A 24,694-nucleotide genomic window follows, 5' to 3' on the forward strand; every position below is an offset into this window, starting at 1 on the left:
GTTGATTTTTTTTCTTGACACTTTTATGCATTTTCCCAATTTTCTACAATGAACACAGATTACTGTAGACTTAAGTATTAAGGAGCTTCAAAAGGTTTTAGGGTTAATCTGTGTTTAAAGACCAAATGTTTGTCTGGTGCTCACTAAATCCCAGAACCTGTTCAAAGATGCCAAAACCTCTAATGCTCAAAATTATCATGTTAACAAGCAATTACTAAAATGAGCTATTATGGCAGCTTCGTGGATAATGACAGTCTTTTCAATGATGCCTAAATCTCTTGGCGGGGGTTGGGGGGGTGGAGGATGGTACCCAGGTCTCTAAGGTAAATAAAAAGCAATGACTCATTTACCCCACAGCCCCTTGGCTCTTAGGCATGACCACTGACCACTATGTAACCTGCAAGAAAACATTAGACCATCACAACTTGGCTTTCAAAGAATGCTTTCTTTCTGAATAATTCTTAAAACGCTCATATACTAAAATTATATATTCAATCAACTTTTTCCATTTCTCTACCCTGTAACAGGCAACACAGTAGAGATAAAGGGGGCCTTGTAACTCAGGTGAGAAACTGCAAGTCCCATGTCTTTCCACCAATGTGCTGACATCTCCCTTCTGGTTTTTGTTAATGTCCTGTGACCTTATCCTCTAAGAAAAACACTTCTTTGAGATTATGTTATGTCCTATCACTGCCCTAAGTTAAGAGTTTACACTGTCACTCAGAGGCCTCAAGCCATGAATAAAATATAAGTAAAAAGGATTTCATACCCGGAAAATTTACCCGAATGCTATACTTTGGGGACACAAATTTAAAAGTTTTTGTAAAAAAATTCTTGCCTACAGGTTTCCAAATGCTACAACACAAGCAGGATAAATGTATTTTTTTTTTTAACTTGTTTCATGTTCACTGTCAGATGAATCTCTGCAAAGGAGGAGAAAATGTGGGCAGAAGGGCAAAGAACAGAAAATTTATCATTTGCAGGGAATTAATTAGAACAAGGTCCAAATGGTATGTCTTGGCAGCTCTCCGCTTGGAATGTCATATGTTACTCAATAATATTTAACTGCAGATCTGCGTGCCAAGTGCAGCAAAGAGATACCACTTAGCTTGCTTACTTAAAGACAGGTTTTATGCAATATTAAAAGATTCTGTTTGTGAGAAACTTATTCAACTGGTCAATGCACATAGAAATTGCTAGAAAATAAATGACATTGGCATCTTTGAACGTTAACACCTTCAGTAACTTCAGGATCATTTTTGAAATTGTTTTTGCAACGTGTTCTCAATCATGAGGTAACCCAAGACCCAGCCAACAAGGCACCTGGAGGTGAGGTGACACATAGGACAAAGTGATTTGAAGGTCCCCCAAGTAGATCAATGGACAAAAACGGTCTATTAGCTATTTACTCCTGGCATGTGCAAGAAACCCACAAGCACCATGGAGGTCACCCAGAACCCAGCCCCAGCCTTAAAGGAATGTTAACATTTCTGTGGGAGGCGAGAGCCATAGAATGATAACTAATGACACATAATCAAGCAATCAATGCCGACACCAAATGATGCTGTGAAGGTTAGCGAAACTTCAACGTCACCTTGGATGTTTTTGAAGTATCTCCATCAGTCATCTACAGAACGGAGATCACATACTTAGGAGCTAGGATTTTAGCTTATTTTAACAAGTCTGTTCCCACCTCCAAACCCTTCCACCACGGCTGATCCTATTTCCATAGCCCCTGAGCCCCAGCAGGTACACTGTGACGAGTCACCTAAACACAGCCGAAATGAAGGGCCACACTGTTTTTTCTTATGAGCCAAAATCGGCTGTGGCTATTTTAACTAGTTTCCAAGTTTTTTTTTTTTTAATTGTGGTTAAAAAACCTATGTAACAGGGCGCCTGGGTGGCTCAGTCGGTTAAGCGACTGCCTTCGGCTCAGGTCATGATCCTGGAGTCCCTGGATCAAGTCCCGCAACGGGCTCCCTGCTCGGCGGGGAGTCTGCTTCTCCCTCTGACCCTCCTCCCTCTCATGCTCTCTGTCTCTCATTCTCTCTCTCGCAAATAAATAAAATCTTAAAAAAAAAAAAAAAAACCTATGTAACAATACTTCTGAGCTTAACGCTCTTTAAGTGTGTACGGTTCACTAGTGTTAAGTATATTCACATAGATCTCCAGAACTTTTTCATCTTGCAAAAATTGGAACTACATTCCCTAAAGCAGCTCCCCACTTCCCCTTCCTGAGCCCCACTGCTCTACTTACTGTCTCTATGAATTGGACTACTCCTGGTATCTAAGTGGATTCATATAGTATTAGTCATTTTGTGACCTAGTTCACTTTATGTCCTCAAGGTCCATCCATGTTTCAGCATGTGACAGGATTTCCTCCCTTTTAAGACTAAATATTCCATAGGATGTACATACTACATGTCAGCCGCTCATCCATCAACACACATTTGGGTGGCTTCTACCTCCTGGCTACTGTGAATAATGCTGTAATGAACACAGCATACCAATCCCTCTTCAAGATTATGTTTTCAGGGCGCCTGGGTGGCTCAGTCGTTAAGCGTCTGCCTTCGGCTCAGGTCATGATCCCAGGGTCCTGGGATCGAGCCCCGCATCGGGCTCCCTGCTCGGCGGGAAGCCTGCCTCTCCCTCTCCCACTCCCCCTGCTTGTGTTCCTGCTCTAGCTATCTCTCTCTCTGTCAAATAAATAAATAAAATCTTTAAAAAAAAAAAAAAAAGATTCTGTTTTCAGTTCTTTTGGGTATCTACCCAGAAGTAGCACACTAGATCATACAGTAATTCTAGGCTTTAATTTTTGAGGAACTGCCTTATTTTCCATCATGGCTGCCATACTGCATCCCCACCAACAGGGCACAAGGGTTTCAATCTCTCCACATCCTCACCTAACACTTGTTAGATTCTGGTTCTTTTGATAGCAGGTATCCTAATGGGTGGGAAGGAATAGGTCACTGCGATTTTGATTTGCATTTCTTTAGTGGTTGGTGATGTTGTTTGGCATGACCATTTGAAGACTGAGAGAATACTGGGACAGCAATAAAGCCTTGTGTTTTCAATCTGGACCAAGACATCAAAGGGAGGGATACTCGCCAGAACCAGCGAATGATGTTAGAAACGCAACAGGATGATGTGGGGAGGTGCTCCTCAGTGACTCTCAAGCTAGCACTCTCCCATTACGGATTCACAGAAAAATGCTGGGGGAGGAAGGAAAATTACACAAAACCAACCTACTCCTGTGGTTCCCTTGATTGAAACAGCCAAGATTCCGCATCTGGTAGAGCCGCTCATACTACCGATCTTATTTCAATCATGCATATGTGTGATTTAAGAAGAGTTTTGGGTGATAAAAGTCTCCTCCACATACTCGGAAAATGTCCTATCCTACAATGAGCTCCAAAGGAACCAGAGCAGAAAACCGGGTACATAAGTTGCAAAGCCAGGAGCCACGGTACCAAATGGCCCAACCATTTCTCAAATGAGGTTTCATAAAGAAGCTGAACAATGAAAAGTCACTGTACATACGGGCTGAATTAGGGCTCAACAAAATCCACACATTCAAGCCCTAATCCCCAGCACCTTATTTGGAAAGAGGGTCTCTGCAGATGATCAAGTTAGGGTAGGGTGAGCCCTACACCAGTAGGAGGACTGTGGCCTCAGAAAAAGGGAGAAACTGGGAGACAGACAGACACACAGAGAATACCAAGCGAAGATGAAGGCACAGATTGGCAGAGAGCCATCTATAAGCCAAGGAACATGGAAGATCATCAGCAAACCACCAAGAAGCTAGGCGAGAGGCCTGGAAGAGACTCTCCCTCATGGCTGCGGAAGGAAACCAACACTGCAGACGTCTTGATCTCTGACTTCCAGTTTCCAGAGATGTGAGAGGATACGTTTCTGTTGTTCAAGCCTTACGAACACCACGGACAGCCTGGAGGGTTCGTGTGGGTCCAGGGCACAGAGAGAGAGAACTTTAGTCTAGTACCTTGTGTACCACCAAACAATGACCAAAAACAAAACCAACTCCCCAGGCCCCTCGTCAAGCATTTCTGGAGCCAGACAGAGGGCAAAAAATAATTTTGGAAGCTGAGCAATGCAGCTCAGTACCCACACAGAACCTCTCTTCAACGGGTTGGCAGGACGCCAAGTGGCTGCTGGCAGGGTCTTGCTGAACCAGTTTTCTGGAGAAAATTAGAGTTTTCTTTTCTAAGACTGCCGTGTCGCTCTTAGGAGCTTGAAGAGAGAAGGTGGCAGTGGGCACTAATGGAAAAGCCCACCTTAGAGAAATTGCCCTGGGAACGGAAGGGGCGGGTGGGGTGGGGAAGGAGACAGACTAGCTTTGTTATTAGGGGTTCAGCAAGCTCACAGTGAGCAAACACTAGGACTTCGCTTGGAATGAGGGTTTCCTCTTGAGAGGGGAATAATGGGCAAGAGCTTAACAAACCAGGAGAGCTCTGGGTGGGAGCGGTGGTGGGAGCCCCGACGTTTCATCATGTGCTCAGCAAACAGGGACACCAGTCATCCCTGTGACACCTACCTGGACGCGGGGAGCTGGTACATACAGCCAAACCCCAGCTAACGAAGGAGAAGAGTACTTCCCAGCACTGGGTTACAAAACCAGATGTCCCCCTTAACAGCTCCAACAGAACAGATCATCTCCGTACTTATAGAAAGCACTCAATCAGGCCGAGGGAGAATCAGATGGCTAACAGTGACAGAGAAGTTTTGTTTCGACTCCTATTCTGTGTACACTAGACCCCCACACGACTCTGGCTGGCTTTTTTATCTTCATCATTTGGATTCTACTGGTAAAATCACATGATGTCCGTGAATCATGGGCTTTCTAGGTGAACAGAGGTATCCGTGTTGGTGTCTGCCAGGTGAAGCAAGGTCTGGCAGGAGATGGGATGCGGGATGGAGGGGTCAGAGGGTGTAAAGAGGAACCCCTCACCCAGGGCTGGAAGTGAAGGCACAGGAAGAACGAGACAAGCAGAAGCTTGGAGGAAGGAGCCTGAGGAAGCCACACCTGGTGGTCTTCATTTTCTCTGGGAGGTGGCAGGCCTGGTCATCCCCTAAGAGATGGGGTGTCCTGGCTCTTCCTCTGCTCCTGCTGACTGGCCGGGACAGCCTACTCCCACGGCTCCCTCGTTTGTGGGCTTCTGGGTGGGCTCAGCAACGGGGGACACTGATAGGAGCTGGGTGGTCAGGAACAGAGGTGGGCTCTTCATCACCCACCTCTCCTCTCCTTCCTTCCTTCCTGGCCCTGCTGGGGCCTGGCAATGGCCGTCACTCCTGCTGGCCACACCATGAGCAGCCTGAGAACCAGTCCCTCCAAACATAAGGGTGACGACTCCTGGGGGGGGGGGGGGGGGGGGGGGGGGGGCGCAGGAGAGAGAGCGCGCTGGCTGGAAAGCACTAGGATGACCAGCCGGAGCCACTGCGGACGCAGCAAATCGGCGACCAAGGACTTGCCATTAGAGGAGCCGGGAAGCTCCAGTGACCAGGCAGGATCGGAGGCTGGACATCTAGGGCAGCCACAGTCCCTGCTACGCTGTAATTTTTTCCAACAGCCCTTCACTGGCTGGTGTTGCCGCCGAGAAGGAGCGCTGGCCACCGCCAGAAGCCCAGCAAGGCGAGGGACGCCCCACCCACCCCCGCGTGCTAAGTCACCGGGTTCTGAACCGGGAGCAAGGCCTCAGTGAGGAAGAGGAGGTCGCCCCGAGGGCGAAGAGCAGGGGTCACGGGAGGGACGAGACCCAGAGGCAGATCAAGGAGGATTCAGAAAGCCAACTCCATGCCACCACTGACAGGGGAGCGGGGGGATCACAGAATGTTGAAAGCACGAGCTTTCATTAAAACGTTACCAAATATTTATTATTGGACATCCATCACATTCATGTGTCCCCAGGATCCTGAGAGCGGTCGCAGATGCCTTTTATTTCTCATTTCTGTTCCTAGTTAAGGGGCACATACTCAGACATCAGAAACGGAGGATTGCTTTAAATTAGAAGTCGGTCTTACAAAGAGTTTTAACTGCCCCCCCCCTTTTTTCCCCAAAAAACTATCAAAAAGGAAATCTTTCTACTAACTGTTCAGTGAGAACAAAGCCTGAAGTGTTTTTTGGGGTTTTTTTTTAAGATTTTATTTGAGAGAGAGCAAGCATGTGCAGGGGGAGGGGCAGAGGGAGAGGGAGAAGCAGACTGCCCGCCGAGCAGGGAGCCCGATGCGGGGCTCGATCCCAGGACCCCAAGATCAGGACCTGAGCCGAAGGCAGACGCTTAACCAACTGAGCCACCCAGGCGCCCCTGAAGTGTTTTATTTTTAAGCCCTAAAGCAGGGCTTAAGTGTAGGGAATGTGCTAAGGAAAAGGCGTCTTGAAGCTCAGGGTGAAACAGATTTTTTTCCTCCGTTCTCTCAATGTTAATTATGCATTTGTTATGGGTTGAACTGGGTTCCCCAAGATTCATGCGTTGGAAGGCCTAATCCCTCCAACCCCCACTACCTTAGAATGTGACTTCAATTTGGAAATAGGGCCTTTACAGAGCTAATCTAGTTCAAATCAGGTCATTAGGGCTGGGACCCTCATCCTGTAGGGCCAGTGTCCTTATAAAAATAAAATTTGGAGACAGTCACCCAACACAGGGGGAAGGCCATGGAAACATGGAGGCAGAGATGGGGGCGTCCCATCTACCAGCCGAACAACATGAGAGACCACCAGCACACCACCACAGAAGCCAGGAGAAAGGCATGGAGTGCATTCTCTCTCATAAGGAACCAACCCTGTGGACACCTTGACCTTGGACTTCTGGCCTCCAGAACGGAGACGGAATATATTTCTGTTGTCGAAGCCTCCAGTCTATAGTATTGTGGGCAGCAACCCTAGGAAACGAATACAGATTTTAACCATAAAAAAAAGTATTGTTTCAATACTCCAGTAACTCGACAAGTACTCTTTGGTCTTGCTTTTCAATGCTGTAAACATTCAGCCTTCTATTTAGACCAAAGGTAACTGAGCATTTGTGTTCAGTTTGCAGACAGAAACAGATACTGACAAGTGACCCCTGAAAGATGACCAAACAGCCAAAGGCACTCGATGCTACACTTCACAAGTAAACTGCACCAAAATTAAAAGGCAAGCTCATGACTGCTATCACCCCCTTCCTATCTAATGATTTGGAGCAAGATGCTTTCGAGACCCTGGACTTAAAGGCTTTCCCTTCATTTCAGCAGGGCAAGCTGAACAGAGTCGCTCCTGGATGACAAGGAAATGGAAATGCAAAGAGTAAACAGAATTTTCCTAGTATAAATGGAAACCAAGCAATCAACCTCCATTTGATACTTCCAGTCTGCACAATTTACATAATCACTGTGAATCATAGAGGTTCATTTACAGAGCCACAGATTCTTCTTTGTGATGAAGAAGGAGGCAGTGCCTTTTATTAGCAACATTATTAAGGTTCCTTTCATGTCAACTACCGGAAGACAGGATTTCTAGTTCGACGGTTGTCATGCAAAGGTCTGTGCCAGGTGATTCCCCCCGTCTTCTGTGACAGCACGGAGCCACCCAAGTTGCAAACCCAAGGGCTGTACGGTCTCCCACTCTCTGGGTGCTCCCATCCCATGAGCTGCCAAGTCCTATCAATTCTACCTCCCCGATTTCTCCTGGGTCTTCTCTTGCCTGGGCATTCCATCCAGAGTCTGTATTGGTAGACACCATGTGGACAAACACTGCAAGGCTTCTGGTAACTGGGCATTCCTCCTGCAGGCTTAGCCCCATTCAATCCATCCTCCCACCCACCTCCCCACCTAAGGGCGCCTATCACCAGCATGTGCTGGGGGCCGGTACAACGGACCTGCTGGCTTTTCCGGAGGGCTACTCATGGCCCTGGACAATCTCATGGTGTAGGGAAAGCAGGGCTTAAGTGTAGGGAATGCAGGGGCAGGACCCAGCTCCCTCCTCTCCCCAGCTCGGTGACCCAGACCAAGTCAAGTCCTTCCTGCTTCCCAAGCCTCATTCATGCCCAGCTCAGAGGTTCACTGCTCAGCCACAAAGGAGAGACCATAAGGACAGACTTACCAGCACAATGTCTAACACATGGATTCTTTTAAAGGCAGTCATTTTCAGTCACTTTCTTATCACCAGCAGCACCTTGCCTTGCGTGTTCATAAACACTGGTGCAACTCCTATCGTGTTTTCCAGATCACATTCCATAAAACAACACCAGAGCCACAGAATTCCACTGTGGTATCTAGTCTAGCTTCCTGTTTATATAAATGAGGACAGAGAAACCCAAAAAGCGCTCGCTTACAGTTCTGAAGTGTTAAGACTTTCAGAACTGCTCACTTACAGAAGATCCCCAAATGGATTCAAATCATTCCATGCCCTTTCTCAGCGGTTAAAACGAAGGTCCAACTCAAATGCTCAACGAGACGGAAGACAACAAATGAGGGAATCCTAAAAACCGACAACTTAAATGTCAGTGTGATTTATTTTCATATTTCACACTAACATTCAAACACAGGAGTATCTCGCCAGCTAAGCACTTCCTTCAAAGGCCTCACAGAGCCCGCACCATGAAGGGCCTCCCTAGAAGTCTTGACAACAGTCCACATCCAGCTTGAAATCCTTCAGCCAGCCTGTGCAGGAACACACATGAAAATTAAGCTAATAAGAACACCCCCCTCTATTTCAAAGCTGTACGAACTGAGGCTCAGAGAAGCTGCAGATAAGTTTTTGGAAAACGGAAAAAAATTTGGAAAAAGGCAGTAAATGTGCTTGTCGGAAACTAAGAATTCACCACACCTCTCCAAGTGGTACTTCATTCTTAAAGACCTTTGAAAGCCAACTGGGCTACATCTCTATTTTAGGACAAAGCAAGCAAGCTCAAATCAAATGTGAGACTCTGTAGAAAGCTAAGGGGGGGGGGGGTGTTATTCCATCCACCACAAGCATGCTATTTTCATTTTATCTTAAAGTGCTTTCATACTCTCCCCCGCCCCCCATTTCACCTAGCCAACAGCCTCCACGATGAAAGAACAATCTCAACTCTGCTGAAGAACAATCCAGACACTAAAGCTTAGCAGGCAAGGAAGACAAAAAAGACAAACTTTCTTAAGCTGATTCGAGTCCTGGGCTCTACAAGGGCTGTTTCCTCAGAGGCAGGCATCCTCCACCCTTTGGGAGGAGATAGGCGGAGAGAATGGTCATCTCCCCATCCAGAGCCACTGAGTGATGAAGAAGCCAGGATCCAGTGTCCTGGATTTTCCCCTCTCACCCTTCTGTTTCTTGGAATTAGAAAATTTATTATCTCCAATTAAAAGGGGGGGGGCGGAAGACAGCACTCAAACTCCCTGTGTTTACTCAGCATATTGGCCCATTTTAAAGTCAGATACAGACATTCTCAATTACAGGGTTTTGTTGTGTTTTTTTTTTTAATTTATGAGGTTCTACTGAGAGACTTTTCAGGGAGAAAAGAGTCAACAGCTGTATGGAATTCCTGCAATCAGAGCCACAGAGCAGACTTTGATCACGAGCATCTAAGCCCAAGTTGAAAGGGGAGCCCACAAACATTTCGGGCCAACATCTAAATTCTACTTTTGGCTTCAAGGAGCCAGAAAGGAAGGCTCACAGTATTAGGCTGAAATGATTTATTAAAAAAAAAAAGTTTTAATCTATTAAAACAGCCTTTAAACGTAACCTCACGAGGCCAGACCCAGACAGCACCATTGATCGTTCCAGTTAAATAAAACACAGAAAGGATGATGCAAAGCAGAGTGGACATAAAATACTCTTTCAGAAACTCTGCTAATAAAAAGAGCCAAAAGCAACACAGATAAGGAAAGAAACACAGACTTATTTTTAAAAAGCTGAGTGAACTGGGGAGATTTCTTCCCCTCATTCGGATTCAAACCGAAGCTGCTTTAAAGCTAGCTAACCCGGCTCATTGCTCCCTTCTTGGTTTTAAATGGCCAATTAAATTTTATTCAGGTCTCAAGACCACCGACTCCTTCCCCACCCTCCTCCTCCTCCCTCTCCCCCACCCCCTTCCAAGTATATTTCATGCAAAAAAAAAAAAGAAAAAAGAAAAGCGAAAAACCAAGTAGTCCTGGGACCCCTATCTGCCTCCTAGCATCACTCTAATCTGGATCCACTGGAGCAAACAGCTCACCCCACTGCCAGGGGCTTGTAATTCCAGGGGAGTGAGAAGCACAACACTTCTAAGAAAGATTTATTCTGCTCCCCCGCACCCAACCCACAAGACCTTCAGTTAAATATATATTCCATCTCTTTGGGGACAAAATAAATAAATAAAAGCAACTTTCAGCAGCTTTTCCAAAAGGGCACCTTCTCTAAGATGGCTGAAATAGAAACAAAGAAGGGGGGTAAAGGGGGGCAGGACACAAAATTCATTCAAAATAAAAAAGACCAAGAGAGAAAAGGAGCCTGCTTCCCTAAAGACACAGTTGCTCTGGGTGAGGTGTCAAGGGGAGGGCCACCAAGGAAATGCGGAGCTTTAAAGACAAACTTGGCTGTGTCCTTTTTCTGAGCTCAAGCTGATGAAGACAGCCTTAAAATTCTAGGACCATTTAAGACCTTTCACAGAACCCAAGCACTTAGGAGAACAAGCTCTCAGAGGTCAAGCCCAGTTTCAGTGAAAGGTATTGAATGAGTTTCATTTCAAAAGAAAATGAAATCAGTGTTTAATCATTTAGGAATGGACCATAAGAGGGGCGCCTGGGTGGCTCAGTCGGTTAAGCATCTGCCTTCAGCTCAGGTCATGATCTTGGGGGCCTGGGATGGAGCCCAGGGTCCAGCCCAGAGTCATTGGGCTCCCTTCTCAGCGGGGAGCCTGCTTCTCCCTCTCCCTGTCCCTCCCCCACTTGTGCTCACTCATACTCTCTCTCCCTCTCAAATAAATAAAACCTTTACTTAAAAAAAAAAAAAAAAAGATGGACCATAAGAGACGCCTAAGTAGGTCTGAGCTAACAGAGATCATTTTGCCCCCAGTAAAAAAAAAACAAAAAAAACAAAAACCCAACCTCTGTTGACTCTTACTAGGTCATGCCAATGATTTCTTAAAAATTTTAGAGGCCTCTTGTTTTCAACAAACTGATTTCCTACTAATAATGTTGTCTAGAAAATAACTGATTTCTTTCAATCTTCTATTTTCCACTGTCAACTCAATATAGTTTAGCCCAATTTAGTTTAGTGAGATTTATGTAAGTAACCCCCCCAACACACACTCACAAATTTAATACTGACATTTTCTGATGTGCCACAAGTAACATATTATATATAAATCACAGCACAGTTGTTCACCCTCCCCACTTTTTTTTTCTTCTTTTTTAGTACCTACTAGGTAACAGTAACTTCTGTGTCCAATCACATTTGGCTGTTTTTTTTGTTTTTGGGGGGGGGTTGTTTTTATGTTTTGGGGTTTTTTTGTTTTTGTTTTTGTTTGTTTTATTTTTTACGAGATTTTATTTTTTGACAGAGAGGGAGACAGTGAGAGAGGGAACACAGGCAGGGCACGAGTGGGAGAGGGAGAAGCAGGCTTCCCGTTGAGCAGGGAGCCCGATGCGGGGCTCGATCCCAGGACCCTGGAATCATGACCTGAGCCGAAGGCAGTCGCTTAACAACTGAGCCACCCAGGCGCCCTTGTTTGTTTTAAAAAAGTTCCTTTTCTCAAAGAGTTTACCCATCTGCCCAGGCAATTAACAAATACTCGTCCTGAAAAGTTAAACAATCCATCAACAAGGATGTCAATGCAGAGTCCCAGCTTCCAAAAAAGGGAGGAAAAAAGCCTTTAATATCATCTAGACCAAACCATTTTGCAGATAAGTAAACTGAGTCTCAAGCAGGGTCATAAAGGAACTAATTAAGGAGAAAGGAAGATTAGAGCCCGTGGTTCAAAGTCTAATTAGAGGTTCAGACAACAAGCACTGTAAGGAGAGAGCAGGGCCCCCACCAAGAGCCACAGGGGCCCTTGGACAGTTGGCGGGTCAGAGGTAAATGTGTTGGAAGTGAAGCTGGGTGGTGTTTACAAGGGGGAAAGAACGGCTCAGAGGGGAGAATGTGGTGACCTTCCCCTTGGGAGCACAGGTGAGGTGGTGCTAAGTGCAGGGCAGGGGGGACGGTACTGGGTGTCGTGCATGCTGGCCTCCAAACCCAGACCTATCTTAATGCTGTGCAAAAATGGGGGAAGGGACTAAAAGCTCTTCCCATGGGCACCCTCACCTTAAAGCAGCACCAACCACCTCTCCAGTTCGCGAGCCAGAGGACTGAATGTTAGGTGTGGGCAGTCGGGCACACACATCAGATGTCTGCTGGGTCCAGGCACCCGCAAGTGTAGGACCCGATGATAAACAAACACATGAGGCCCTGCCCTCCAGAGCTCACATCCTACACACTAGAGCCCCAACCAAGCATGGCAATAAGAGCAGGTCTCCACAAGATGCTAACACAGAAGGGGAACCTCCAAGGACAGTGGTGGAGAATTAGGACACGGTAGCCCCAGCAGCTCGGCGGTCTAGCCCTTGGGGGAGGCTCACCACTTCCCCAGCCTCCCCATGCTCATGAATCCGCTTTATCCTCAGGCACCTGGGATCTATACAGGCTTCCAAGGGAAGCGAGGGAGGACAGGACAAATACAAATACACAGAAAGCACAATGATGGGACCCCGGGATGGCTATGCTTGACACCGAATTCCTTCTGCCACAACTCTGGGCACGGCTTCTAGAAGGCTCCCCCCACCGCCTGCCTGCCTGCACCCAGCCGCTCCTGCCAACACAACACCAACTCAACACCGACCAGGTTTCTTCCGGTCCCATGAGCGTCTTTCCCACGTGTTTTTGTTTTTTTTTTAACCAGGGTTACTCCAAACCAGCAAAGGAAATGGCTCCCTTTTATATCCCCTGATCTTCTCAACTCTTCCTAGCGCGACCTTGCTAATGAAAACACAAACTGAATAAACACTCGGAGGAGAAACCATCTGTTTCATGCGACCAACGTCAGTAGGAACAGTGTTTGTTTACCAGTGGGGTCAGGAGGCCAGGACACATAAAACCTTCTCAGAGATCTTGAGAGGGGGATGGCCTCGGCTGGGGTGAGGGGCAGGGAGACGTGTCATTAACCCTTTCGGATCCGCATGAGGCACTTCGTTTTAGAACCTCCGGTTGGAAGAAAAAGCTGCAGATCAGAAACCACCGGGTGAGGCTTATTTGCACAGCATTTTCCACATAAAGATACAATGCCATGTAAGAATTTACTATCAATATTGTGCTTGAACTTTCCACTCTGCAGAGGAAATACCTAAGCCAACCATCCAAGCTGAAGAGCAAAGGTGGCTGATGGAACTACAGAGCAGAAGAAACTGGTGCTCCCCATGGATGCTTTTCAAAAGGTTCAAGTAACTTTTTCAGAAAGGTTCTGAATAACAAGAGCAACAACTGTGCAGACTACCAGTTGGTTATCTGTGCTAGGAAGGGTGTAAGGAATTTGTAGTTTAAACGAGGACTCCGCCTGCCTTCTACACTAAAACAAAACTAACGAGAAAAAGCCCAGGAAATTCAATTCCCAAGGAAATACGGGGTTCAGAGAAGAATGTTCGCAAGGGGAAACTGCCAGAACTTCTGGCCACGTGCTCTGCTCATCTGTGTGGCAAATGGGAGCGTTCATTCTCTCGAGGCGCCCAATCCAAGGAGCGGTCACGTGTGGGCAAGGTAGACCCTTCCAGGGTCAGACACCCGGCCTTGTAAATTCACAGCAAAAATTGTGGAGTGAGGTTTCCCAGCAGCTACGGGCGGCTGGGGCTCTTGCAATCCTGCGTCACTGTGCTCCCATCCTGAGTGCTAAGACTGAGTCACCGTGGCCAGCCTGATGCCTTCCAGATGTGCGAAGGCCTGGCTGGTCCTCTTCTTAAAGAGCACAAGGTAGCAATTTAGAATCAGCTCTGTCAATAAAAATGCTGACATCTGCCTTTCTACAGGCAGTTACAGAAGACATCTGTTACCCACTGGTTGTGAAGGAACGTTCTGGCCAAACTAGAAAAAAAATCAAAATAAAATATGAATGGATGAGACGTGTGAAAAAAAGGACATTAAATTCTACTTGTAAGATGAACTCATTCTTGCATGCAGTCAGCGAACATTTTAATGAGCACCTATTACATGCCAGGCACCGTGCTAGGTGCTGGGAATGAGACACTAAGGCAAGGTCCCTGCCCAGTGAAGTAACAAAGGCACCACTCATCACACTTGTATTAAGTGCTCAGTATGTGCCGAGTTGGCATAAATAGTGTTTGGAACTTTATTATCATAGGAGGTTGGGTTTACTATTAGCCTCATTTTACAATGGAGAAAGCAGAGATACAAAAGAGGTACCTTGTCCAAGGTGATCAAGGAGTCAGTAAAAAAGGCTGGAATCTGAACCCAAGCAGTCCAGATCCATCCTTATAGGTGTATGTGCGAAGTCGTCTGAGGGAGGGAAGAGCGAGCCCCAACCACTGTCTCAAAAGTTAGTGTCTGGGTAAAACTGATAGGGTCCTTAAGGGTGCACAGGAGTTTATCCGGGAGGAAAGGAGAAAAGTTATTTCCAGACAGAGGAGTTGTAAATGCAAAGCACAGACACCAGCAATTATCAAGTAAAATAATTTTAAAAGATGAAAACTTACTTCCATTCCTACTCCTTAGGAAGATCCTATACAGTTCCTAGGGGTTAGGGACATTCTTTGGTTTAGGGAAACTGAAGAAATGCAGTTGAACACAGTACAACCCTCCCTGGGGTTCATGCACCCAAGAGCAATATTTGATCACTCCTCAGTCCAAACAACACACAGGAGCACCATTTAATAGAATGTGTAGCTAGAGACTCGGGCTCAGAGGCCCTTAGCACGGTACCAACAGGAAACCCTGAAACTAAATACCTCACCAAACCAGTCTGGCAATGAAGGGAAGGCACTGGAAAGGGGGAGGGGGCACCTGCTCCAGAAGGCCTAATTCTAACAGGCTGGCAGGTGCAACTCATTTATGTTACAGTCTCAGTAGGTTAGCAACGCCTTTGCTCACCAGAATACAGAGAGACGTTCCCAAGTCCTTGAAAGACACGCATTCCGCAACAAGAAAATAAATGTACAATAATGAGGCAGTTTTAAGCATAGCTATTCTGAGGTTTATCTTTCCCTGAGATGCTTAATGGTAATTCACACTCTCAGAACAATATTAAGATGGAATATGATTTACTAAATCATGCTGCATAAGTGATTAAATGACGGGTTACAGATGTTTATGTCAACTCTTAAATCCCACAGTCCCTCTAGCCAACAGGAATAATAGACGGATCGTCTCCACTTTAAAAACAGATTATGGGGCGCCTGGGTGGCTCAGTTGGTTAAGCAACTGCCTTCGGCTCAGGTCATGATCCCGGAGTCCCGGGATCGAGTCCCGCGTCGGGCTCCCTGCTCAGCAGGGAGTCTGCTTTGCCCTCTGACCCTCCCCCCTCTCATGTGCTCTCTCTCATTCTCGCTCTCTCAAATAAATAAATAAATCTTAAAAAAAAAAATTTTTTTAATGTTAAAAAATATAAATAAATAAATAAATAAATAAAACAAAATAAAATAAAATAAAATAAAAACAGGTTATGTTCCCAAAGTTTTGTGTTTAGGTCGGCTGTTGAGTTCAGGAGTTCTTTTCTTCCCTGCCAACAATGGCAGATGTGGTGTACAGTACCTGAGACAGACACAGAAAACTAAATCCAAAGCGTGCTACAAACAAGGTCTATGGACCCCAATCCATGTAAGGGACAAGGATTCCGGAGGAAAGTGCAGTCCCAGTTCTAGAGAGCCGGAAACACTCAGCTCACCCTCCCTGCCTTGGGCCCAAGAAATCCTCATCTGCTTCTAATTGGTGCTGGTTCCTTAACCTCCAAGCAGGAAGAGGCCGGAGGCCAGAGGGGAGGAGGAGGAGGCTGGGGCTCGGAGGAAAAATAGAGCAGAACCGTGGGGGTGCAGGGAGTGAGAGCCAGGGTACGGGGCTCCCACGGATGAAAGAGGCCAAGGCTGCTGATTCCTCCCTCTCTGCCTAGCTCCCAGACACCCCCATCTCCTCGCCGGGTCCCTGGGATGGGGGATTCTAATTCTGGGGCTGCTACAGCGTGGACCTAGTTCAGGGTTTTTCTACACCCCCTACTTCCCACCCTTGAACACAGTCGCCCACGTCTCTCCCGACATGAAAACACGCACGCGGGTCTCTGATGGTTTTCTCAGGATTTTTCTTGCCCGTACCCTAGAGAAGCAGCGCACACACACCACCATGAGAGGAATACCTGTAGTGAGCAAATGAGATGCATCCGCAAGACCGCAATTGCATCCAGTTCAAATATACACATATCATACGTGCACATGCATACGCATACGTATTCGAGTAGGAAAGTCTGTGTAACTCAAGTGATCAGCCCCCTGAGGCTACTGTCTTGGCAATGCACGCATGAGTCAAAATACTGGACAGCTCAGAACCAGAATGGGTCAGAGGAGCCTGCTGGGGGTGGAGAGGGAGGTGTGGACCCTCCTCCTACCATCTCCCATCACCGAAAATGGGATGAGAGGAACCTCCCCGTACTGAAGGCTGCCCACACGTTTGAGTTCAGAGATCTACCCCAACTTACTGGAACTTCAAACGCCTCCTGCGTGTCATCCAACATCTGGATTTTGATGGACATGAGCTTCCCGGAAGGTGTTGGGGGCGGCTTCTGTCCATGTTCCAAGGTGCTGATCCCCGAATTCTCCGGGGCCCCCAGTCGCGATCCTGGACTTGGCCTCTGCTCTATTTCTCCCATGGTGAAAGCAGACTATATAGTATCTGCAGAAAGCAGTGAGAAAGAAAAATACATCAGAAGAGGCGACTCATTTCAAGCACCTAAGGGACATCTGTGCTCTCTGAGCCTTCCTTGAATCTGAGGATCCACAGCTCGGTGGGATCTCAGTCCCCTGCACAGGACTCACGTGTGGGGAGGCTTCGGAGCCTTCACGAAAAATCAGGTCACCCTCAACCAACGGACACATGCAAACAGTTGTGCATATTTTAACATTTTCTTTCCTAGTTTTACCGTCAGCTCTTATTCATACTATAAATTCAGTTGTGTTCAACCATTATTCAGTATCTACAGTGAGCTGGGCACAACTTTTTGAATTTGGACAGAAGAGGATAAACAATGCCTAAGCCATACCGTTAGCATCCATTAATTAGCTTTTATGGACACACTAACATACCAAGTAATGTGGGTATTATAAAAAGATAAGCACATATCATGGCTCTCGAGTTCATAATTTGTTGAGGAAGGCAAACATGCACTCCCACAAACCCAGGCGACATAAGGTAGGGTCTTTCCTCCCTCATTTCTTCTGCTTGTTTCTATCACAATTACCTTCTAATGCATTCCTCTCCGGCCAACCAACCCCCCCCCATTGTTCCCCCTTTCCCAAGAAACCATTCTACATATAGTATCAACAACAGTGTTATTTCCCTGAAAACAAAATCTACAAATAGCCCGCTCTTCTCCCTGCACACCACACCCCTCCCCCTACCCTCTGTCCTGATCCAGGTCTCTCTGTGCATGGCTCTCGCTGGCTGAACGCTTTGCACTCCTTCTCCACCTGGAAACTTCTACCCTGGCTTCTGAACTCCGTTCCAGGACCACATCCCCGACACCTGGGCAGGACTCAGGTGCCCCCTCTGTGCCCACAACCCTGATCCTGCATCAGCATGGTGGTCCGGCCCATGTGCCTCTGCCTGGTCACATCCCCCAGGACCCCATGACCTCATGATGACCTATAAAGCAGGAATCAAATCTTGGGTGTCTTTGGATCTCAGCACCTAGCTAGACACAGTGCAGGGCACAGAGATTTCAATAATGTCTGGTTGATGGCAGGCCCTGTCTGGATATGAAGGGTCACAGAGCACCATGGGGGCGGGGGGGGGGGGGCGCGCTTCCATCACGGAGAAGGTAGGAACGGTCCTCAATCCATTCTCTAATGTCAGGTAATATTTGCAAGAAAACAAACACACAAGAGAAGGCACTGAGGGGAAGGGGAAGGGCCCCTACAAAGCTATGGGACAGAAACAGGGTGGCACACAGAAAGAAGAGTAGGGATTAACGGGGAGAATGGGCTTGGAAAACAGGCTGGAACCAAACGATGGAGGACCTCAAGCCCCTGGCTGAGAAGTCTGGTCCTTCCCTGCAGGCAGCAGGGAGCTGCTGGGTGACAATGAAGACACACGAAAAGCAGAATCTTAGAAAAACCCATCCGAGGAGGACCTACCCTTCAGGCTGGAGAAAGATGGATGGCACGGGCTGTGGAGGGTCCAGTGACAAAGCTATTGTGACAATCTGTGCCTGAGGGGACAACGTGAGGCCATAAAACCCACTGTCATGGAAAAATTAACCCACCACTGTTAACGGTAAGCTACCAAGGAGGAGGATATAAAAGTATAGCAATGACCAGTAAGTTTTATATCCAGGCAGAAGGGAGAGCATGGGAGGGAAGTTGTGAGTTTTGACTGGTGACATCCAGGGGCCTGAGGGGAAGCTGGAGCTGGATTTAGGCTGAGCGTTCAGACACCATCCTGCTGTACAAGCAAAAGCCAAAATGAAAGCAAATGGCTGAGGGACGGGGGGGGAGGAAAGCAAAAAGAACCTCTGTGCCCAGTCAAGAGGATGGTCATAGGCTGAATATTGTTCCTCCACAAAAAAACTTGAGTTATTTGAGAGCGAGCACAAGTTGGGGGGGGGAGATGGAGACAGAGACTAGAGACTCCCCACTGAGCAGGGAGCCCTATGTGGGGCTCAATCCCAGGACCCCGAGATCATGACCTGAGCTGAAGGCAGAGGATTAACCAACTGAGCCACCCAGGTGCCCCTCCACCCCCCCCCAATTTTTATATTGAAGTCCTCACCCCCAGTATCTCAGAGTGTAACTGTATTTGGAAAAAGGGTCTTAAAAGAGGTAATTAAAATATGGCCATTAAGCTGAGCTGTAATCCAATCTGACTAGTGTCCTTAGGAGAAAGCTGGACCCACAGACAGCAGGGACTCTGGAGCTGAGGAGCGGCCTCGTGAGGGCACTAGGAGAGGGCTGCCGTCTGCCAGCCCAGGAGAGAGCCCTCAGGAGAAACCAGCCCCGCCAACACCGTGGTCTGGACTTCCAGCCTCCAGAACTGTGAGGAAACACACTTCCGTTGTTGCATCCCCGCCCCCAACCTGTGGTGTTTTGTTCACGGCCACCCTGGCAAAATCATGCCAGGGTCCTTGAGGAAGATGGGAAAGAGGCACAGAAAGAACCCGGGGCCCTGAATGACTGAGAAAGCCACAGAAAGGACACCAAGGAGTCACCTGTGGCATGAAGTACGGAGCTAAGTGCTGTGTCTTATACATTTGAAATCACATCACCCTTCAGCAACTTTGTTCAGGAAAAACCATCCAGTTCATAAATCTCATTTGGTAGGTTCTTCTCACCCAACTCCTGGCTTGTCCTTCTCCTCAAGAGTTGGGCTCCCAGAAGTTTCTGTCAAAATTCCATATGGCAGCCCCTCCCCGGTGCCTCTCAGCACTCTCGCTGTGATGTCAAAGGCTGGCCCACAAGCCAGCAGATCGGAAACTATGGAGTCACCTCAACAACCTGGTTGTTGACTCAAACCACCCTAGCCTGAAGAGATGCATCCTTTGACTAGACACATTAAGGGTCTGATGACCACCTCAGAAACACCACTTTCTACGTATTTCTCCACAAACTCCACCAAAGCCCTTTAGAGAGTATTATTCATTCCTATACAATCCTTCAGGGCTGGGTTCTGTGGCAAGGCAATGGATCAGCCTTTCCGAGAGCTGCTCCTCCCTTTTTGAATGCCCACCTAAGACTTCATAGTTCGGTGCTGGAAGGAGCTTTCTAATTTCCGCCCCCAATAAGCTTTAAGAACCCAATTCTAGGGGCGCCTGGGTGGCTCAGATGGTTGGGCCTCTGCCTTCGGCTCGGGTCATGATCCCAGGGTCCTGGGATCGAGTCCCGCATCGGGCTCTCTGCTCCTTGGGAGCCTGCTTCTCCCTCTGCCTCTCTCTCTCTGTCTCTCATGAATAAATAAATAAAATCTTTAAAAAAAAAAAAAAGAACCCAATTCTAATCTGTTTGTTGTGTGATCTGTGCTCTGCTTAATTCACTGTTCGTCTTGAGAGTTGTGACCGGACCAAGTTCATCTATGATGCCAAGCACAGGGCCTTACGGCAAGTGGAAATGGGTCGTCTGTTTGCTCAGTGAATCAGATGTGGGTGTATGCATCTGATTAGTTACGAAATCAGTTGTGTTTAAAACAATCTTCACAAACTAGGCAAAACTATTTCCCTGTAGGTTTTCTGTTCGGTCTCATGGTTAAAAATAAACACAAGCTCCAGAGAACACGGACATCAGCTCAGTTTGCTTAGTTTGCCATCCCCATCCCCAGCCAACTCTCTGCACTTTTTCCTACTTTAGTCTTGATCCCTCCCTGCCTCTCAAAGCATCCCCTGCCTTCCTCTTCCTTCCTGCCCTCCTCTTCCTCCCTGCCCTCCCTCCCTCAGTCATTCATGCTGCACAACCCCACCCCCCACCCCCACCACCTCCTCCTGCTGAGTCAGGGAGATGCTGCTCAGATGCCCAGCCAGGGAGGTGTTGATAAGGGAGGAAAGGGCCTAGTCCCCCACGTCAACCCCACCTCAAGGGTGCTAGGGTCCCTCCCTACAAAAGCACTTTCTCCTTGTCCTGCCTGAGCAAAGGGCAAGGCCCCTCATCTCCTAAACTAAACCCTCTCTCCCCCTCGGGCCCAAGATCTCCAGATGAATATGTATTATCCTTTTTAGCCCCTTGGCATAGAAGAATTAAAGTGAGCTAGTTATGGGGCACCTGGGTGGCTCAGTTGGTTAGGCGACTGCCTTCGGCTCAGCTCATGATCCTGGAGTCCCGGGATCGAGTCCCGCATCGGGCTCCCTGCTCAGCAGGGAGTCTGCATCTCCCTCTGACCCTCCACCCTCTCATGTGCTCTCTCTCATTCTGTCTTAAATAAATAAATAAAATCTTTAAAAAAAATAAAAAATAAAGTGAGCGAGTTATTAAGAGATATTTAGTCCCTTAAATTCCTTTTTCTTCAGTCTCCAAATGACCTCATGCCTGTATCATTTCTACTTCTGGTTACTGACATTTCAACAAAGTAGTCCTGCTTTGTTTTCCTAGTTGCATGCAGACTATTGCTGTACATGGAAAGTACTGCTCAATTCAAATATAAATCCAGCCAAGAGGTTTGAGCTGAGCATCCGAGGAACACTAGCAAGTCATAAATGGGTGACCACGTTGATGCTTGCTATCAGAATCGGTGGGTCGAGTAACAAAACACAGCCTTCTAGGCAAACAGGTCTAACAGCTCCCGAAAAGCCTCCTGTTTATATAGATCCATCCAGGCTCTATTTGGACTTTACCTCCATAACCACCGCTGACTGCTGAATTCCTTAAGGAATGGTCAAAGCAAAGCAAATGAACACTTCTTTCCTTGTGATACATTACTACTAACATGATCATTCCAGACCGAAAAGCAAAAAGCTGTGCGTGAAATGACTTTACTCTTTGGCTGTATGAAACAGGAACTACAACAAGAAATAAAATTTTTAACTGGCAGAGAAAACATGAAAAAGCTAGAGTTGGCCTGTCGTATCTTGGCTTCAAGACTTCCTCTTGGAATGTACCCAAATGCAATAAGGACACACACACACACAAATGCCAACTCCATCCCTGAACACATCTGCAACTCCAAACCACAAACTGGGGGAGAGAGTTGCCAAACTGCCGTCAAGGTCAGACAGAGGAGAAGGAAAATGCCTGGAGAGGCTGCCCATGCCTCCCCGAACACGCAGGATATCCCAAGCAACAGAGCCAGCAAGAACTTTCTGGAAACCAGGGGAACAGATGTACAGGTTAGCACAGAGAGCTTCCCTGGCCACAGTGTGGGGGGGGGGAGAGCCCACTAAAGATGGAGTTGACAGAGAAACAGCACAGGTAAGATACATCAGCAGGACGCAGTCCATGGCCAAGGCCAGGTGAAAAAAAAAAGACGGCACTGGGAATGCTACCAGCCCAGCAAGCAGAGAAAAACAGAGGATAAAAGGATTATACACACACCCCCTCAGGTCACAAGAGTTCCTATGAGCATGGGACAGTCTCCTGGCTCTCAGGAAGCTCCTACAAATAGCTAGTTCATAAAGCACTTGCCAAATAACAAAGGACCTTTACAAAGATGCTAGAAGAAAAAAAAAATGAGAAGGACAAAAGAAGAATCAGAATTTCTCCCAAACATACTGTCCCAACTTATATGATGAAATAATGGACTCAATAAACAAAAACAGGAGAGGATTTACAAGAGGGGCACCTGGGTGGCTCAATCATTAAGCGTCTGCCTTTGGCTCAGGTCACAGTACCAGGATCCTGGGATAGAGCCCCATGTCACCTCGGGCTCCGTGCTCTGCGGGGAGTCTGCTTCTCCCTCTCCCTCTGCCCTTCCCCCCCTCCATTCTCTCTCTCAAATCTTAAAAAAAAAAAGGACTACAAGAGTTCAGGGAAGCTATGGGAAAACAGAAGAAAATAAAGCATGAGGGCAGACCTCAGGGGAAAACCAGAAAGATGAATAAAAACATCACCGCTATAAAATATATGTTCGTGTTGCCCCCCAAAATTCACGTGTTGAAACCAAATCCCCAAAGTGATGGTATGTTGGGGGGGGTCCTTTGGGAGGGGGTTATATGGTGAGGGTGGGGCTCTCATGAGTGGGACTGGCACCCTTATGAAGGGACCCCAGGGCCCTAGCTCAGCCCCTCTGCCATGTGAGGACCCAGCTTGGAAGCCAGCAGCTTAGGAAGCAGGTGCCTTCCTGATGGACTCCCAGCCTCCAAAACTGTGAGAAAGAACGTTCTGTCGTTCATAAGCCACCCATTCTATGGTACGGTTATAGCAGCCCAAACAGACTAAGACAATCACCAAAACGGAAGTGGCTAAAAGAAAATATGCTCAGGTGAAAACAGGAGGGTCTTGAGGGGAAAGATTGAGAAAAGGGAGCAAAAAGATTTAAAACAGAGTGAAAAGAAAAGTGATAGCTATGGAACGAAGCAGGAGCTCCAACTCACCCACAACCAGTGTCCCTAAAGAATAAAAAATAATGGAACAAGGGAAAAAAAAGTTTTAAGGTAGAATTCAGGAAAACATTCCAGAAATAAAATTCCCCATTGTGAATGAACAGGAGCTCCAAGTCACCCACAACCAGTGTCCCTAAAGAACAAAAAATAATAATGGAACAAGGAGGGGGGAAAAAAAAAAGTTTTAAGGTAGAATTCAGGAAAACATTCCAGAAATAAAATTCCCCATTGTGAATGAACAACTAACACAAGATGATCAACACCAGACATTTCCTGCATCAACACCAACCTTCAAAAACAAAGCAGGAATCATTCGGGTACCTAGGCACGAAGTTCAAACAAAATACCAGGGGAGGAAAATTCAGACTCACCCATGGCAACACTTAATGCTTAAACTGTCAAAACAGTCCTCAAAGAAATAAAAGAGGAATCAAAACGTTAAACCCAAATTTTCATTCAAATAGAAGAGCCAAACATTTTAAACAGTCAAGAACTCAGAATACTGTTGCCTAAGCCCATGCAGAAGAAACTCCTAGAAGGAAGGATAAACCTCAGCAAAACAAGGGGTGAATGGGGTAAAACACTGGGGAAGGATTACTGGTAAACTCTAAATCCATTTATACCGTAAGAGGGTGAGTAATAGAATATTGTGAACTCCTGACAATGCAGAAATAACTAAAACTGGCAGAGGAAGAGCCCAGATGTTGAAAGGCACCAAATTTGCAAATTAACCATTAGCCCAGGTTTTAAAATGGATACAAGAAAATTTAAATCTCCAAAGACATACACATGGCTAATGATTAATAACCACATGGAAGGACGTCCAACATCACTGGTCATTAGGAAATGCAAATGACATCCACAATGAGACAGTTTTTCACACCCACTGTGACGGACGGTAACAAGTGTTATTTAGAGTGTGGAAACAGCTAGAATTCACCTACATTGCTGGTGAGAACAGAAAAGGGTGCTTGACACTTGGGAGAACATTTTGGTAGTTTCTTTAAAATTTAATCATAAATTTAGCCTATGACCCAGCAATCCTAGGCGTCTCCCCCAAGGGACATGAAAATATACATCCACACAAAGGAGCCAACAGGTGGAAAGGGGACAAATGCCCATCAGGTGGTGGTATATCCAAGCAGGGGACTATTCACCAACAAAAATAAATGAAAGGCTGACACCGGCTATGATATGGATGAACCGCAGAAACCCTGTGCTAAGTCAAAGAAGCCAGATGCAAGAGACTACACAGCAAATGACCTGACTTGTAGGAATTATCCAGAAAAGGCAAATCTACAGAGACAGGAAGTGATTTCCTGGGGCTCAGGAGAGGGGCTGGGCTGACAGCAAAGTTCAGAGGGATGGAGATTTTTTGGGGGGTGCTGGAAATGTTCTGAAACTAAGTTGTGGTGACAGTCCCACAACTCTGTAAATGTACTAAAACCTCTGAATTGTACGCTTAAAACACATCAAAGTTA

General features: G+C 46.9%; 1 protein-coding gene across 5 annotated transcripts in view; it reads right to left on the bottom strand.

Moving 5' to 3' along the window:
- Positions 1 to 24,694, bottom strand: part of FARP1 (FERM, ARH/RhoGEF and pleckstrin domain protein 1) — a 268,577-nt gene that overhangs the window by 195,734 nt on the left and 48,149 nt on the right. For all 5 annotated transcript variants that reach the window (XM_035003155.1, XM_035003149.1, XM_035003150.1 and 2 more), the window contains exon 2: positions 16,677 to 16,870. In XM_035003155.1, coding sequence (XP_034859046.1) covers positions 16,677 to 16,847 — 171 coding nt within the window. In that variant the 5' untranslated portion in view covers positions 16,848 to 16,870. The remainder of the gene's footprint in view (positions 1 to 16,676; positions 16,871 to 24,694) is intronic.

The sequence above is a fragment of the Mirounga leonina genome, unplaced genomic scaffold (genome assembly GCF_011800145.1).
Source record: "Mirounga leonina isolate KUSES-001 unplaced genomic scaffold, KU_Mleo_1.0 Mir_127, whole genome shotgun sequence".
In the NCBI taxonomy this organism is placed as follows: domain Eukaryota; kingdom Metazoa; phylum Chordata; class Mammalia; order Carnivora; family Phocidae; genus Mirounga; species Mirounga leonina.